This window comes from Lingula anatina, chromosome 3, assembly GCF_051362555.1.
Source record: "Lingula anatina isolate TDL-2025a chromosome 3, LinAna3.0, whole genome shotgun sequence".
Taxonomy (NCBI): Eukaryota; Metazoa; Brachiopoda; class Lingulata; order Lingulida; family Lingulidae; genus Lingula; species Lingula anatina.
Genome location: NC_141769.1, coordinates 32,311,608 through 32,329,809, shown reverse-complemented (window position 1 = coordinate 32,329,809; position 18,202 = coordinate 32,311,608). Strand labels below are relative to the sequence as shown.

The 18,202-nt window shown below is 36.3% G+C and overlaps 1 protein-coding gene across 1 annotated transcript in view; it reads left to right on the top strand.

Moving 5' to 3' along the window:
- Positions 1 to 18,202, top strand: part of LOC106161728 (FRAS1-related extracellular matrix protein 2) — a 68,741-nt gene that overhangs the window by 24,276 nt on the left and 26,263 nt on the right. Inside the window, exon 2 of the mRNA XM_087008931.1 lies at positions 15,441 to 15,530. Coding sequence (XP_086865057.1) covers positions 15,441 to 15,530 — 90 coding nt within the window. The remainder of the gene's footprint in view (positions 1 to 15,440; positions 15,531 to 18,202) is intronic.

The following is an 18,202-nucleotide window of genomic DNA, read 5'->3' as shown; positions in this document are numbered from 1 at the left end:
GTTTTGTGGAGATTTCAGCTAGGTTACTTGCATGTTGCAATATTTTACAAACACAAAGCCATCAAAAAAGGGCGAAACACTCAAGTGTGTGTGTGTTCATGAAATGCTGTGTGGGTTTCTTATGTCTTTATTTTCAGGATTTAATAGGTTTTAGATTGTTTAAGTCTGTCTGGCACACTCCTCTTTCCTCCAGAGGTGATCACCAATTAAACAAAGATTTCCTTTCAGCTGTTTTGTCACTCACCGGTACTGCACTGTGGCTTTAACTTTGATTTAACAAATACTAATTACCAACACAGACTGAACAATTGTAGTTAGAAAAGTCAAACCTTCAGAGAGATATGCCATGCCACTGGGTAGTCTGAGAGAGAGATTCTTGGAAAAAAAGGATAACAATGCTGCAACTACAGGACTGATGAAAAAAGTGAAATTTTCATCAGACCCTAAGAACAATTCATTTTGCCTCAAGGAAAAAATAGTTATTATTTTTTGGTGGCTAGGCAATTTGAAAGCAGATACCTCTACAGATTTTGTTTTCTGTTGCATTGATACTCTGATGTCAGTTTAACAATAATATTTCAATTAACTCTCCTTGACAGAATATATATTAAATTCCTCTGCACTACCCAACCAGTGGGGTAGATCTCTAGGGCCCGATCTCCACACCCCAGAAATCCCCAGGACCGTATGGGCAAATTACCATGTCCAAAACCTCTTTTAGTAACCACGAGTAGAAGTTTGGGATGTGGTTTTAGTTGTAAGAAAAAGCATGTACATGAAAGAGAGCACACCAATACACTGGTGATGCACTTTCAAAAGGGTTTAATACTGTAATTCGATTAGATTAAAGGTTTGCTCTTGGCACATACATTCTTTTCTATTCCTTTCATGGCCAAAGATAAGCATAATCCACATTACATCATGTCTTATGGGGGAATTTTAGTAACGATATATGTCAAAAAACGTTCCCATTAGCTCAAGTAAACATGTAGCTTGGCATCTTCTAAGACCAGAAAAACTAAACACTCATAGTCAAGTAAGATTATCAGATATTCATATTGCAGAAAAGAAAAGTTGCACAATGGCGCTTCTCTCCTTCCCTCGTAATGTGGCTGTCTGGTTGCACAAGTTAGGCCAATTTACGGTTTTAAAGAACTCAGGTATAAAGAGACCTAAAGTCCTTCAATTTTGAGATTAACTTACTGTAATTTAAATCATAAAATGTACAACACACAAGACCTTTGAAATTATTGTGTCATTCAAACTAGAATTTCACATTTTGGTAGTGTTAAATATCAGCCCTTCGGCATATTTCAGTACTTGAAGAATAATGCCACTCAACTATAAAAGCAGCCCTTGGTGTATTTTTATGGTGAAGATTATCAGTGTGAAATTTAATCTCCTGACCCCCATCCCTCCCAGTAAAAAAACAGGGAAAGAAAAAGGGGAAACTGTTATAAAATATTAATTTTGCTGTTGCTGTAGACTTTCTCTCTGTTTCTCTCTTCCTTTCTTTCTCTTTTATTCTCTTTCTTATTCTTCTTCATTTTTTTTAGGAGGGGGGGCATTTTTCCAGGATCCTGTCTGTCCAGGAACCCACATCCAAGTATTCTGTCTACACCACTCACACTACTTTTCCTTGTTTTCAACATCCTTTTCAGAACATTTTCCTTCTTCCCCACTCACTGTCCATTAAAAGTTGAAAAGACCTTTATTATTGCCATAAGATTGATCATGTGGAGTTTTTGCTCAGGTTTTTTGGCTGGGACACATATCCTGCCCTTCCATCAACACAATAAAGACAGACCAAAAGTCAGTGGTCGTATGTCGACCTTAATGTCTCAGCTTCCTGTTGACAGTAGCTGTGCTTCAGGGTAGGTGGCAGCGCTGGTTCATTGGTTTCACTGCCTCGGTGACTGATCAAAGCCTCTCTGTTTGTCTTCCTCTTGCATATTAAAGCCATTTAAAAGGGCATTGTGAAAAGAGGGACTTAAGAGGCTTAATTTTCCAAATTGCATGGTTTGACATTTCAATTTGATATCAGATTCTGTATTGAAGTATAATTTGCTATAGAAATGTGAATATTGATTGAATAAATGGAGATGTTTGATTTGTCCTTGAGGCATAAATGATTGACTGGTTGATTAGAACAAAAAAAGTTGAAATGAGATTTGACGTGTGTTCATTTACTTAACTTTTTCTCGGTTTTTATTGACTTCTATTGAAACCCTCTGGTGTGTGTGTGTGTGTGTGTGTGTGTGTGTGTGTGTGTGTGTGTGTTAGGGAGCATTCCCATAAATCCTTCGTACCAGCTATATCGATCTAACTCTGCGGGGATTCTCGTTAAATTGCATTTAGTGAAAGCAGCCCAAATATCTACCACACCGACTCAAGTTGCTGGGGGGGGGGGGGGGGGGGGATAATTAAAGATAGTCAATTACCTCCTTGATACTCAAGGGGGCATGCCAGACAATAAAGCTGATAACACTGAAATTACTTAGGCAAGAAATCCCTCAGAGTTAGATCGATCCAGCTAGTACAATGGGCATATGGGAACACAGTCTTAAATATACATCACAATACATTTTAAGTGCAGTTTGGCTGCATGGTATTTTTCATCCTGTTACTGCTAATTATAATCAGCTGATCTGTTTCATTTGTACTGCCATAACAAACTCTCTAACTGTTCCACAAGACTTCTGGTAAAATGAAACTGTAGGCAAAAGTAATAGGCAATCCTCGGTTACAGATAATTGAAAAAACTGAATCCAAACAAAGATAAGTGATGTGGGCAAAAAATGAAATTTACCCTGAAGTTGTGCCATAAACAATTTTGCAAATGGGCCTTTGAGAAAAATTAACAACATTGGTAGCTTTCCTTTATGGTTGATTTTGAAGGTTACCATAGGCATGAAGAATGGGCCGCCATTCTCTTGCTCTCGTCACCCTCACATCTTTTGATCTAAGACCAGCACCGCTAGCCAGCTTCATGTAGGATTAAAAATTTCCACAAGCAACAGGCCCCTTGATAGTTCTTCCAGTTTGTGCAGTAAATTTGATAATAATCAAAAAGGGCAAGTGACAAAATTCTGCTTTTCTACGAAATGAGTCGGTGCACTTGCATAAGCTTTTCACCTCAAGAGATTTAAGTTGTTGGTGTTGGAGAGCTCAATTTGGAGCACTGCACTTAACAAAACGTAACCATTTAACAATTATTTCTCTGGCAATCATGATATAAGTATTGTTATGTTTACTGGGGCCCTTCTCAGCAACACCATTTCTGTTTGTATTCTAGTTTGTGTCACAGAATCCTAAAAGTGGTACACCTTTTGTTGTTTAAGTCACAGCAGATACCATGTATTATACAATGCCTGTCTGTAATACTGCAGGTAATATATAGAGAAGCTGATGCTTTCCTTAATGACGATTACAAAGTGTTTGATATCTCAGTATTATTTTATTTCTTTATGTATTCATCTTATAATTCCAATGCTGAATTACTATATTTTTAAAAGCTGTCTTATATATGTGTTTCATGAAGAGTAGAGGTAATTTTAATGAAGAAGAGATTTATAGACCTCTCACAAACAGTTGTTAGCATCCCCTGTAATTATTGTAGACATTTTTTTACTGCTTTAACAATTTACACAGATGGCATGTATGCCTTTTTCAGGTTTATGCATTCCCTTGAGAAGCAGGAACAGGGATAGGGCTTCTCTATCTGTTGGAGATTCTTCTGTGTCATTTTCAATTCATGTATTTTATTAATATGTATTGGTTGAAATGCTGGGATAAAAAATTTTAAAAGATATTCAGTAATGGACAGTACAGTGGAAGGCAAGTAACATTTTTTTAGCATTCTGTGTATATTCTCTCTGAATATTTCATGCTATTATAGTCATGTTATAAGTTGAAACTGCCCCTATTTCTTTCAGTATGATTATGCCTGTTGTACCTTATGGTAGTTTATCAAGCCTGCTTGGATTACGCTGTTCTTAAGTTGGCTCTTGAATAACTGTAAATTTGTCTAGAGGCGGGGCTAACAAACCAAATGGGCTTAACATGAAAATGTTGTGGTCTCTGGTATGTCTGGTTGAAAAATTTTAATCTCCACCGAGTGAATTTGAGATTTTTTGTCAATATTGTTACTACAGTTAGTGGTCAGTGTTTTGGTAGGAACAGTCAAATATTGAAATTAAGAAAATGGAAAATATTGAAGATCTTTAACAGAGATTTTCGTGAAATTATATTTTGGATTTTCTTCCCAGATAAATGTTACAAAATTTTATCATTTAAAATGCTTTCTCTTACAAGGAATAGATACATAAATATATGTTTTTCCTTGTTCATCTGCCAGTATATTTGTCTGTCTGTGTGTCTGTCTGTCTGGCCATCTGGCAAATTTACATATACGCACATGCACAAAGACACACTATTTCTTTATAGGCTTAACATTTCACTGTTCATAAAACATACCTACAAGCACTAGAGGTAATCCTGGTTAGTGAAAGATGAGAGTTATAACAGGGAGGCGCACTTGAAGTATTTGATGTTTCCGGAGGTTTGGGTAAATAGCAACAAAGGGAGCTTATCTACTATTGCTATTATGCTTAAAGTGGACATGGGAATATTGGCAACCATCTTAGTTCACCATTTTACAGATGACCCCGACCTCTGTTCTCCTAAGTTTCACTTGTTAAATAAAAGATATATTTCTTAGCAAAGTTTTTAAAATGAATGAAATATGGTTTTTGGATTGAGAGCCCCCTTTTTTTTTTTTTTTTTTTTTTTTTTTTTTTTTGAAAAAATATGAGACACTAATACTAGAGCACACATAAAAAAGTTAGGGACTTGAAGAGACTCTATAAAATAATGAATTTTGTGTCATTGTAGTTTGTAAAATTGTGTTGGTCCATGCACTTAAATTATCCATTGGTCTATCTTTACAAGATCAAAAGACAGTGGCTCTTAAAAGTTAATTAAGCAGAGAGATATTTGATAGTGTATCTAGTATAATAGACACTGGATATTCCCTGGCCACTTAGCCCTCCTCTGCCACTGTTATGATTGTGTTCTCTAGGGAGAGTGGTGGTGAACAGGAATCCAAAGGAAAATGAGATAGGGTGAAAACAAAATAGATAAATAAATATATAAATAAATAACGATTTGTAAATTCATTTATTTGGTTTGGTAATCTTGCTGACTAATTTTTGTTTCCAAAATATATGTCAAAATAAAGAAATTAATGGTGATGTTCATGCACTATTTCAGGCTTTTCTCTTTATCAGTTTTAAAACCTGTTGTAAAGTCTTATTTGTTTAAAATTCATGGATGTTTTGGTACAATGGCAGTTCGTTTGGTAGCTTTGCAGCAAATTGAGAAATGAACAAAACCCCCCATAAGCATCTTACTGAGTTTCAATCCCTTGAATCAAAAACATGATGGATAATAGAATTCGGATAAATGCATTCTGATCCTCAAGAACCACAAACATTCAAGCCCAGGTATCTCTGTGATAAAATCGCAACTTAAATGTCGCCATTCAAAGTAGAAGGGTAAATGGGTAAAAAAATGAATTTCAATGGTATTTACGCTTAAATTTGAGCTTAGTGATCCCATTTTGGCCAATAGGCTGTGACACCATGCCATCTCTGACAAAGACCTTGTCTCATCAGCCGGGATCATGTTTGCCTCATTAAACAGCAGTCTCAGATCAATATGTGATAAGGGAGAGTTTACCTGACATAGGATAGTTCTCTTGTGCCCAGGTTTTTTTGGAGCTGTTTGACAACTGAATTTACGAGTTAGGGTCAGTTGCATTTTTGTGCATTATTTAGCTGCATAGATGTATTTTTAAGTAAGACCAGTTCAAAGATTAGATGCGTCAAGGGGTGACCAAGTTGATTTGCTAGACTATTAGATGCAAGATATCCCTGTGCAGAGGGCGTTTTAAGTGTTTCCCTCTTACACAACTTTGTAGTTTGTGAAAATCCTTTACATCTTTCCTTTTTAAGAAGTGTCTCTTGGTGCTTAGTTTTTTTTCTGGTAATGCTACTTCCTTTGAAATAAGTAACATAATCCTTTTAATGAATTCAAAAATGTGTTCTTATTCAGGCCAAATAAAGATTGAGTCTTAGTGAGTCTTAGAGATTTTCGAAAATGAAAAAGAAAATATTGACTATCTCAGGGAAAATCTCGATATATTAAATTTCGCTCAAGTGGACTAGTAGGCAAAAGACATACTAAGATACTAGGTATAAAATGCAAAAAAAAAATAATTTATAAAGTTCTCAGACCTGGGGAAACTGTCAGTCCTTCAGCTCCAGACTGAGAGGAAGTCTTCAAGACCAGCAGTAGCCAGGATCAAGTCTATCCTATTGACCCACAGTAAACCTGCTTGTTTCATTTCCCCCAATTAATTTGATTACTTTTGTTCAGGTAAAAAGTCCGACAGGTAATTGTTGACCTGGACAGACAGTGTTCTTAACTAAAAAAGACCTGGCAAATCTTTCTGTCATGCCCAGTTTGGAAAGAGTTAGAAAGATTTTTTTCTTTTTCTTTCTTCCTTTTTTGCATGTGGTTATCAAACTATTTTTCTGATATGAAATATCATTTATATTGCATTGCATATATATTTGAAAAAAACAGAGAATGATGTCATAATTGCCAAAGAAAAAATTCATTTTCCAGAAATGTTAGTTTTAGTTTTCTGACTGTGTAGATAAATTAATGATGAGATATTTTAATATAGCATTTCCATCTACTCACACTCATGTGCACCCTTTTAAAGGACCTTAGACCAGTAGATATGTGGTAAGAACAAAATATAACTGGGGTAGCGCTAACACTCGCCAATTTAGCCAAATGCTAAAAATGGCTCAACTTGGCTAAACAAAAAGGGCTTGATTTGACCAATTTTTGTCAAATTAAAATCATTTGGATAACAAATTGACAAAAATGTGGTGATTTGGCTAAGCGTAAAAAAATTGCTAGCGCTACCCCAGAGTAGATATGTGGTAAGAAGAAAATATAACCTATACCACATACAGAGTGATTACTTTCTAATCTTTAATTTTCCCAGTAAAAGGAACACAGAATATTATTCTGATTTTTTACAAAAGTGTAGAACATAAAAGTGCAAAAGAAATGAGACATCATTTGGCAGAGAGTTGCAAATTTTCTCTCCAATTTTTAGTTATACTTTTTACAAAGACAGAAATAAAGTTCTTTTTGCCTAAGGAAAAAAGATTAAAAGTGATAAATTAAGCATGGATTCTCCACTTTCCGTGTGACTCATCCCAACCATTTCTGGCTATAAGATGTGTTTCCGGTCCTTAAGGGCTGATAGTCTTTTAAAGGATAGGTATATAGATTGGCTTTCAACCCAAACAGATCAAATTTTAACAGTCAAGCAGTGTGAATTGATATGCTTCATCTGGAAAAGTATTTAGATGTTCCAAACTATCTACTTGAGCATATGCATTGTAACACTGATAAAGTTCAATACTTTCACTGAAAACAAGTTGATTTGTTATATTTTTTCTCTCTCTCTTTTTTTTTTTTTTTTTTTTTTTTTTTTTTTTTTTTTTTTTTTTGTGGGGGGGGGGGAGAACAGTGGAGTAATTAGAGGTGGGAACACAGCTATTAAGAAAAAGTTAACAACAGATATGCAACAAAGTGTAAAGGATATATATATATATAGCTGTAGAATATTTTTATGTAATTGTAAGCTTTGAGGTGGGGAGAAAGTCACTAGAGTTCCTGGATCAGGAGTTTTTGAGGTTTTGGTGTTAGAAATGGGTACCTCACCCCTCTCTGTGCTCTTGAGGTGCAAAGTGTGCCAGGCTGGGAGGTCTAAATATTTGGCAGAGGTATTTTGCCCTTAAGAGTGTAAACTATACACATCCTGCCGGGATGATATATAGAAATGAACACATGATGTTGAACAGGCAGATTTATATTTAATGATTTTCAAGCACTGTCTTTGACTTCTTATCGATATTTAATATAATTCCTGATCATGTGGCAATTTTCTCCCATTGACTTGCTATTCACACATCTCGGTCCATGGAAGTTTCCCCTTTTTCTTTGTAGCAAGGTCTGCCCCTGTGTTTCAGTGAGGTGATGCTTTTAGATTTGTTGCTCTTTGCTTTCTGTAATGTGTCAATACAAGAAATATCAAGCATGCTAGTTATAATGAACCTGAAAAAGAGAGAGATCGAGAGACTCTGAGAGATGAGTAAACTTTAAAGTACATTAAACTTTTGGATGGCTCCTTAATTTATGATCAGTGTGGCATTTGTGGACATCTTTCTACCATACGTGTGTGGATTGTTGAATTGCTACTTGTACTCTATACCTGCATGGGTAATAGTATTACCTCCAGAATGGGGACCGTTGGCTTGCTCAAAGATAGGGTGCTTAATGAACATGTGCTGTCATCAGTCCTGGGACATTTCATAATTGTCTCAGGTCTGTGTAAATATAAGGCAAGATTTGAACAGCAGTTCAGATATGTTCTGGTCTGATCTCATGGCTAGCTCTGAGGTACTCTGCTCTGCGTTGCTAATACCATAGGCTGATTTTTCAGAGTGGCTGCAAGTCCCTCCACCTCCTCTCACACCCCCACACAACCATCCTGGTCAGTTGGTACCAACTATGAGATAAACAGCTAAAATACACCATTGTGGCAATAGGTGGACAACAGTTTTTGTACTGCGTGTATAATGGTTCTGTCAACTTTGCTGTGTTACCACCTTCAGACAGGTTGTTGACACGGCTTCTTGTCCCACTTGACATTGGAACAGATGTCACTGTCAATGACCAACGTCCCAGGAATCACTCTAAGAGTGGTCACTCAGTACAGTTTATTGGGACGCAGCACCCAGAAGAACTGTATGGTGCCACCTGTTAAGTGGGAAGACCCCCCCTCAACCCCCCCACCCCCACCCCATTCCATCTGGGTAGCTTAATGGGTTGTGGTTGCCATGATCCCCACAACTACTTTAAGCTGCAAAATGAGAGGCTATTTAACTATGTCCCTTTACATATACATGTACATGCCTTCAGTGAAAATGTTTGCTTTATCTTTGCTCTCTGATTGCTGGAAACATCTCAACTCACTGTATTCACTGCTTACTGTGTACATTTGCAGTTTTGCTGTCTAGTTTTATCAAATGGCATACTGGGATAAAAGCATTATTTCTTCTAATATCATGTATTCTACCCTATTTGTTGGCCACATAAGAAGAAATCCATTTGTAATCAATGCTATATTGCTGGTTGGTGCCAATTCTTGGGTTTCCTCTGACAGGATTTTCCCTTTATCAGATAACCAAACATTTTGCTACACAACTAGATATCATTTATTTGGCTTGTTTTTTCTCTCCCTCATTGCCAACTGAGTTGAGGGATCTAGCACAGAATTACCCCAAGAGGTGACGCACTTGATTGGTCCTTGCTGAGAAGCAAATTGAAAAAGACTGTTTTGCCTTTTAGACCACAGGGAAAAGTAAATAGCTTCAAATCAAGGCTAGATCAATTCCATATGGATTAAAATCAAAACTTATCAGATTACAAGAACCTTTGTATTTCCCATTCACATTTAGATTTTACTCTTTTTTTCACTGAATTAGACATACCAATAACTTTTTAGGGTTGTGACCTGGAATTAATTCTAATGAAAGTTTTTATTGCTTTTGGACTATTGCTTATTTGTTGTTTATAAAGTTGAGAACTCCACACATATTTCAAAGAACTCAGAAATAGCTGTAATGCAGTTGATATGAAACAGTTGATAAAGTGCCTGGATTTGTATTCTTTTTAAGACCCCCCCACCCCCGCCCCCCTTCCTATGTGGTGTTGTCATGTTCGAGTAATAATGTGCTTACTACATATATTTCAGAATGACTCAGTAAGATCTGTTAATTATTGGGTTGAAGGTCATAAACTAGGTATAATGTGCCAAGAATATGACATATTGATATAACAGCCAATGCATCTTGATTGTAACTCATCCTCATTTAATGTTAGAATTATGGTGTCTCTCAGATCATTACTGTGAGTTTCCTGGGAAAGAGAAATGCCAGGATATTGGGCAAATGGCGCCATTTCCTGAAAACTGCTGTATCTTAATACGAGCATTGTGCAATATCCTGCCATAAACTTCACCACAACAGTTTGTCCTCAACCTTTTTCTAACTCAGACGGTTTATTGAGTGTATATTACTTTTGGTAACAGACCTCTCTCGAAACATTTGAACCCTTAAAAGCCGCCATAAAACACATTTCGAGCATTATTGCCAGGGAAAAGTGTAAGTGACACAGAAACCGCATTCAGTGCCAACGTAACAAAGAAAGTTTTAGTTCTTGTTTCAGGAAGTGGACACGTGATTCCATCTCCTTCATGCAATCCACCTATAAGTCCATTCACCACTCACTTTACTGTCCTGGGAAATAAGTATATACGGAAATTTGGCTTAAACTTTGAGATAGACAAGTTTCATCTACTTCTGTTTGGGGCAAGTCTGATATGTTCCCACCACTGTTATGTTTTCCATTTAGGATTTACAAAATAGCTCTATATTTAATTGCATTATAACTGATTTATGTGGTCAAAGAAGACTAAGAGCGCATTCTCAACGAATTAAGCCAGGCTTTACAAAGCCGGTGACCTAAAAATGGCGGACGTACATGAAAGAAAAACCGCCTAATCTTTTAATAGTCTCTCCGCCTCTCACACGCCTCCCCACACGTCGTCCCTGCGGGGTACAGTAATTAAATCTCGGCTCCGAACATTAATATTTCCGTGAATATCTCTGGTGATATTATCTCCGTAGATAGTCGATTCATTGCTGCTCTACGGGCCAAATTATTCCTTTTTCGTCTCTGTTTTCAAAGATAATAGAACAGAAGAGCTTTTTTCCTTCGATTGCCTTCAGCCGCCATGCTTTCTTCACCACGAGTTTAACTGATGAGCATGCGCACTTAATATTTCTCAGGTAGCTTCCGCATGGCGAACGGAGACGCGATTTTATTACTGTACCCCGCAGGGACGACGTGTGGGGAGGCGGAGAGACTATTAAAAGATTAGGCGGTTTTTCTTTCATGTACGTCCTCCATTTTTAGGTCACCGGCTTTGTAAAGCCTGGCTTAATTCGTTGAGAATGCGCTCTAAGAGTTTCAATCCAGAAATTAAGACCAACTTAAGATTTAGTTCTTCTGCAAAACCAACTGCAGTTTATTTGTGTAATTAAGAGGGGATTGGACAATAAGAGGGTTTTCAATCAAGTAACTAACTCCTGGAATAAGAACTTAATCATTTATTGTGAGAACACATTTGAATGCATCCACACAATCAGCTTGCTGTGAAAATAAATCAGGGTATTCTGTTCCTTGTATATTCTTGCTTGAAAGTTTAGAGTGACTCAGACAAATAGCTTGGCACCTAAAAGTTTGAATTTCACTTGAATTAGTAGCAAACATTAAGGATAAACCAAATACTTGAGTTGACACTACTTCCAGGTCTTTTGTACAACATTACAGTCATATCCGAATAGAATTGCATGTCCTGGGGTGGTTTTAGAGTGTGTGCGTGTGTGTGCGTGCGTGCGTGTGGTGCACAATGCCATGCACGTATGTGTGTATATATGTGAGTATGCATGCATGCGTGTATGTTTTATTATCAATGAATCCAGGAAGTGTTGTAGTGTTTTCAGCCACAGTACATGCATGCTGACTTGGTTTGAACTTTTAATGGGAACTTGTTTATTATTTGAAGTTTGAAAAAATTCCAACTTGATTCTGGCATATTAAACTAAATTTGTTTGAAAACTGATGATGATTGCAACCACTGATGAGGAGGGTGAGCATGAAGTCTAGAATAATTTTTGTTATTTTTTTAAAGAACTTATTTGTACAACAGTGAAAACAATGCCGAGGGGAAATTTTTAATGTATAGGTAGATATATGATAATATTATGATCCATACTTCAAAAAAATATGAAGCCAGTTATAGAATAATGTGATGTGTTACTTAAGGAAAGGCATGATTTTCACTGCTTTTATGATAGTTGTTTTGATGCCATTGCATGTATGTGTGTGTGTGTGTGCGTGTGTGTGCGTGCGTACATGTGTGCAAGTCTGTGTGTGTTAAAAACAGGCATAGCACCAGACAGTCTAATTCTGTTTCTAGAAGATTGGTTCCTGTCTGTGTAGAAAGTGATCCTTGCCATCTGAAGTTTGAACCATAACAAGAGATCTTATCAAAACTTGATGGTCTCCAGGCAAATGAAAAAAGGGATGTTTGTATACTTCCAATGACACGCCATTTTTACCCCTCAACTGATGTTTATTCTCCTGTAAAAAAAAAAATGGACCTGCCCTCTGCTCTCATTGATACCAGATCTGAAGATATTGTAGATTTCATGGAGTCAACAGCACAATTTTAAGATAATCCCAGTATTCTCTTAGGTGAAGTTTGATAAAATATCTGGGACATTTAATTTATTTAGGATATCTTTGCATGGGAAAAATTGGAACATTGCTATATATATGTTTTGTGATTTCCAAGAAGGATTCAATAAGATTAGAAATGTCTTGTTTGTATAACCTAAGTAATCTTGAGTAAAAGGCAACATGAAAGAGAAAGAACTTGCTACTAGCAAGAGCTATTTACAAGACATGATGGTTACAACTTACAAGGTAACAGAATGTGACATTGACAAATTACATGATCTGTTGCAAACTACCTGTGACATTATAAGGTTACAGGTAAGTCAGATACCTTGTTCAAGTGATTAAATGTGTCACCTTGAATAAAAGCGGGTCTTTCAGGTCAGAATACGAATAAAATTAAATGCCTCCATGTTTATCTTTGCACCTATTAGATTTTTTAATGACAGTTTTCGTGTTCAGGGTGTTGTGGAGGGGAATCCATCATTTGGGGATGTCCACTTGGTGCCTATGGGGACATGCCCTTTTCTTGTTAACAGCATTATTTACAAATGGGTGTTGTGTGTGTTTTTAACTTGCTATGAAATTGGCCCATTTCTGAAAATTTAATTATTAAGAAATTAATTAATGGATCATCACCAAAATCTAATCATAACTTTTTTGACCCATTCTTGACCTATCTTGAAAATTTCATCAAAGTCCTTCGTATACATAATTAATTACTTGAGTACTTAATTTATATATTTATTACTTAATTAATTAATGGATCATCACCAAAATTCAATTATTTTTCCTTGGGCCATTTGTGGCTATCCTGAAAAATTCACCAAAATTTCTTTTTTTTTTCTGTGCCAAATACCAGTTTACAGTCCCTGTAAAAAACATTTCAGGTGAAAAATAGGTGACATTGTTCAGCGGCTGTGAACAAGATAAACATGATACTGATAGTACAAGAAAGAAAACTACAAAGTATGCCTAATGCCGTTTAAGCAGATATCGGGTTGAAGGAGGCAGCTAGTGAACATTGTTCCCTGTAATCCGAGATATGTTAATAACATTGAAATGATACTGCAAATGGAAGAGGGTTTCCAAACTGTCTGAATTTGTTAGATGCGGAAGACTCCGACAGAACGTCAATAAGGAGAAAATAGTCCTGAATAACTTTGATGATTTCTTTTTTTGGTTAAAGTGCATTATGTGTGTGCATTGGTTGAGAAAGGCGGTGTCATATTCAGGAGGGCCTCTTTGCTTATCTTTCCCTGATTATACCTTTGATTGGGGTGCAGTCTAGACCAAAATGGGGGTTTTCACTCGATTTTGAACTTGGGTGCCATTTTAAGTCACGTTGAGTCACTGCTTAGAAAAATTGGGGTAATTTTTGTGAAAGTTTGGTAAACACAAAGCCTGACATTGGTGAAAATTGTTGAAGCTCATTAAAAGACGAGGATGATAGTAAAATAATCTTGGCAATTTATATTATCTGGTATGTAATGCTGTGTTCCTGAAAAAGTCCATGTAATATGGTGTGTGCTAACACTTTGCCATATTTGCAAAGGTAAAAATGAGCACAATGACCCTTATGATTAAAAAAATATTAAAAAAAGATTTCAGGCTGATGTATGCTATATAGCTTAAGTTAATATAGCAAACTCAAGGATTAACAACAAGGAAAGTCAAATACAACTTTTTGAAATGGCTGATATGAAATGGCTGCAATTGCACATGCATCGTCACACACGTGCACGCACACATACACACCCACACCTGAACTTCTAGATTAGACATTTGAAAAAGTGCTATGCTTGGTGTGTCTTAGAATTTAGTTCCTTTACTATAGAAGAAGTACTTGACTTTTGGTCTAGGCTTGGTTCTGGAGTGTTACCCACCACAGTTCCCGTCTGTTTTTACGGCTCATTACTTTGAATGATGACAAAAGGCAAAGGATAAGGGAATAGAACCCAGCTATAATAACATGGCAAGGTGGGATTTAGTGGGACACAGTGGCCACCATTGTTTTATCATGCATTTTATTTTCTCATACCTCGAAAGCTGTAAAGATGGCAGCTGGCGATAACTGATAGTGTCTAGAAGAGTGATCTGCAAGAGATAGATAGTTGGAGGAAAAAAGTTTGGGAGATCTTAAGCAGCTGTATAATGCCCACCTTGATAAAACTGAGCATGTTTTTGTTAACACTGTTGTTTCTTTTCTAGCACTTTCAAATGTGTGATTATTGGAATTAAAGTGAAATATAAACAGTGTTTTAAGACAGCTTGTCTAGTCAGATCTTTGCATAAACATAACACCTGCTTCTCTCTGGAAATTCTGTCATAAGCCTCACAATGGACGATTGTGCTGTACCTTATATAGATATAAAGCATTTAAAAAGACCTGTTTGAACAAATGTTCGAAGTCACTCCATATTAGATCATTTTATATAAATACAAACATTTAAAAAGACGTGTTTGAACAAATGTTCAAAGTCACTCCATATTAGGTAAATCCCAGCTGTTCCGGCAGAAATGCTGTCAGAAATAACGAGTTGTCAGAACAATGTCTCGTCTGTTGTCCGTGCACTGTCCTCCACCCACTGAGGAAGTGTACCGACATTGATAGTCAATTTAGCGGTAACATTAGATGATAATAAGAAAGATGTTAGTTAAGATTGAAAAAAGAAACCATTGTCATATTCTGCTCATAGTTACAGGGGTCTTTCAACAGGTGCCCCATCATTCAGATGGTTGGGAATGGATCAGGGCCCATTTTCAAATTATAATAGTGGCCTATACTAATGGGGAAAAGGTGATAGTCTGTGGCAGAAAGAAAAAAATAGAAATGCCCATAGTATTAACAGTTTTAAAGGGTTTTGAATCACAATTTTGATTTAGGTAGCATTTACTTTGGATAAAATGATTTTTATATATATATTTATATATTTTATATTTAGATATATAAGTTTTATACACAGGAATGTTCTTTATTTTTTCAGAGGATGTTGATCGCATGAGAATCCATTACATACTAAAGAACAACACAAACGCCACAGGAGATGTCTTCTATTTCAAGATCACAGACAAAGGTAAGTCTTTTCGTTCTTTTTTTTCTGCCTATTCTCCTGCCTGTTCCACTCAAAGGGTATTGAGAATATTGACTCCTTTGAGCAATCTACAGGTCCGCTGGGCACGTTTTATTGTTTGGGATCAGTAACAAAATTGATTTAAAAATTAACGGTTCTGATTGAACTCTGAATATGGAATCACAAAGATAGTTTTGAATTTAACCACTGAATATCAATCATACTAAAAAGTCCTGGCATTTTCATGCCAGTGCTCCGTTATTTTTCCAGTTAAAAAACAGAGACATGTTTCTGTGAGGTGGTCTTTGTCCAGCTAATGTGCCACCTTTATTTGGGGTCAACTGTTAATGTGCGGCAGTTATAAACAGAAATTCGTGTAGTATGAAGTGAGCTGGACAAAGGAGTGATGGATTGATTTTGGCATCTTTGAAGTCTTATTGATAAAGTACATTTACTTGCTAGATGTTTATCACACGAGTTCGTGGTCTTGTCATTCTTCTTCAAAGGTTGCACCCCTGAAACCAAAGTCCTTGTAAATAGTTTACCCAAGTTTGGCTTTTGTTGTCTTTGGGGTTCGGGCATGATATTAATCCCAGACAGCCTCAGTGATCTGGCCCATGTCTGGCCCAGATCTGGCAACGTCTGGCAAAAGGTATGGCTTGCCACATGTGGGCCAGATGTGGCAATGTTTGGGCCAGATCTGGCCCAGACATTGCCACATCTGGCCCAGTCCACATTTGCTCATATGGCCAGATGTCGGCCCAGATCTGGCAATATCTGGCAAATGTATGGCATGCCAGATGTGGACCAGATGTGGGCCAGATCATATTCAAATGGGCCAGATTAGGGCCAGACATGGACCACATATGGCCCAGAATGTTTTTTTTTTTCTTTTTTTCAATTATTTTTAATTATTCAATAAGATTACTATAAAAAAGACATACAAGATTCAAGATTCAAGTATTTATTCTGTGCTAAAACCCTAAACAAAATTATTACACATTATATAACCTTGCTGGCAACTAACATGTAACAAATTAAGGGTCACTCCTTGTCTTTTTGTACAAAACAATGTATATTTGAAAAAAAAAAAAAAAAACTACACTGCAAAAAGGTAAATATACAGACACTTAACAGGAGGAAATGTCACTTACATACATGTAAAGAAAACAGTTATAACAACAATTTTTTTTCAACACAAAGCTGCTCATCGAATCTGAATTAACACAAATTACAAAAATTGTAATTAATTATGCATGTACATGGGGGAGGGGTTTGAGGGGGAAATATTTTTGCACACATTGTCATTTTTAAACTAATTCAAACATATCATTAAAAATAATAATCACTAATGAATGTAGTTTTGTAATGAATAAATCTTGAATAATGAATGAAAAAACATTGTTTTTTTAGATGATGGTGAGTTATAACAAAATTATAAATAACCATGCAGTAACTGTAATTCAACTTGCATGCTGGCTACAGTACTGTACATACATGTAAATTCTGAAAAAAAAATATGTATACTCCAGCACAGATATAGATGTACAATTAAAAGAGAATTACATGTGCACAAAAACAAACCCCAGTATCAATGCTTTTGAATTAAATCACATCATGAATCAAATCACTCAATGAATTGAACCAGTTTGCAATGTTTGCGCTTTTTTCAAATCCAAAACACTAAGAAATGATACATCCGGCTCCTTGACAAGCTTATAATTATTAATGGAATCAACAATATGGAACAAGTAACTCTACCAAGTTAACAACAGTTCATTCAAATGTCAAGTCAAAACACAACATCCCTTTCTTGGACAGAAACGGTCCTTTCAAAACATGTTTATTGACAGTTCAGTCTTTAAAATGTCCTTTCAAACATTTGCAGAATAACATATGAACTCCAACTTTTATTCCTTAAACCACACTGAAAATTCTCAAAACTTATCAACTCATATCAAATCCCATGTCCTTTCACTACTACTGGTCTCTTCCTTTACGTCACATTCAAATGTTCCCTTCACTTTTAAAGGTTTCTCAGACGTGTATGAATAATACTGTTTGTTTTCTAGTCCTCCACAAGAGCCACATTTATTTTTCTTGGATTTCAGCATTCTCCATGTATTTTCATCAATGATATTACAATATGCACCTGAATCTGGTAATACACAGATTAACACCGCCTCTATTTCCTCCATGTCTTCTGTGTATATTGCATTGGTTCCCACACCAAATGTATATGCACTCCTGGATTATCATGTTCAAAGCTGTCATTTACATGAATAATAGTTTCAGTTTTGCAGACTTTTGCAAAGTGATCCAACGTTCCATGTTTTCTCAGTCAGGGCGTTTCTACTTCGTTTTTCATGTCTAAACTCGTAATGTTTAGACTGGCTTGGTTTGTCAAATGACTTCGGTTTCATCATACTCACAGTTTCTGGTGTTCCAATTTCATTCAAAGCGTTAACTGTCTAATATATATTCATGTTTCTAACCTGTGTTTGGGAGAGTCCTAAAAATATCTTGTACCCTGTTATGTTGAATGCCACATAAGCGCGCCTCTCCTCTGTCATGTATTTTTAATTTTCTATCTTTGTTCATTATTCATGCCGTCCGTTGGTTTTGAAAAGATCAATCTTTTCCGTCAGCGAAGAGGTTAAAACTGTCTAGCCATC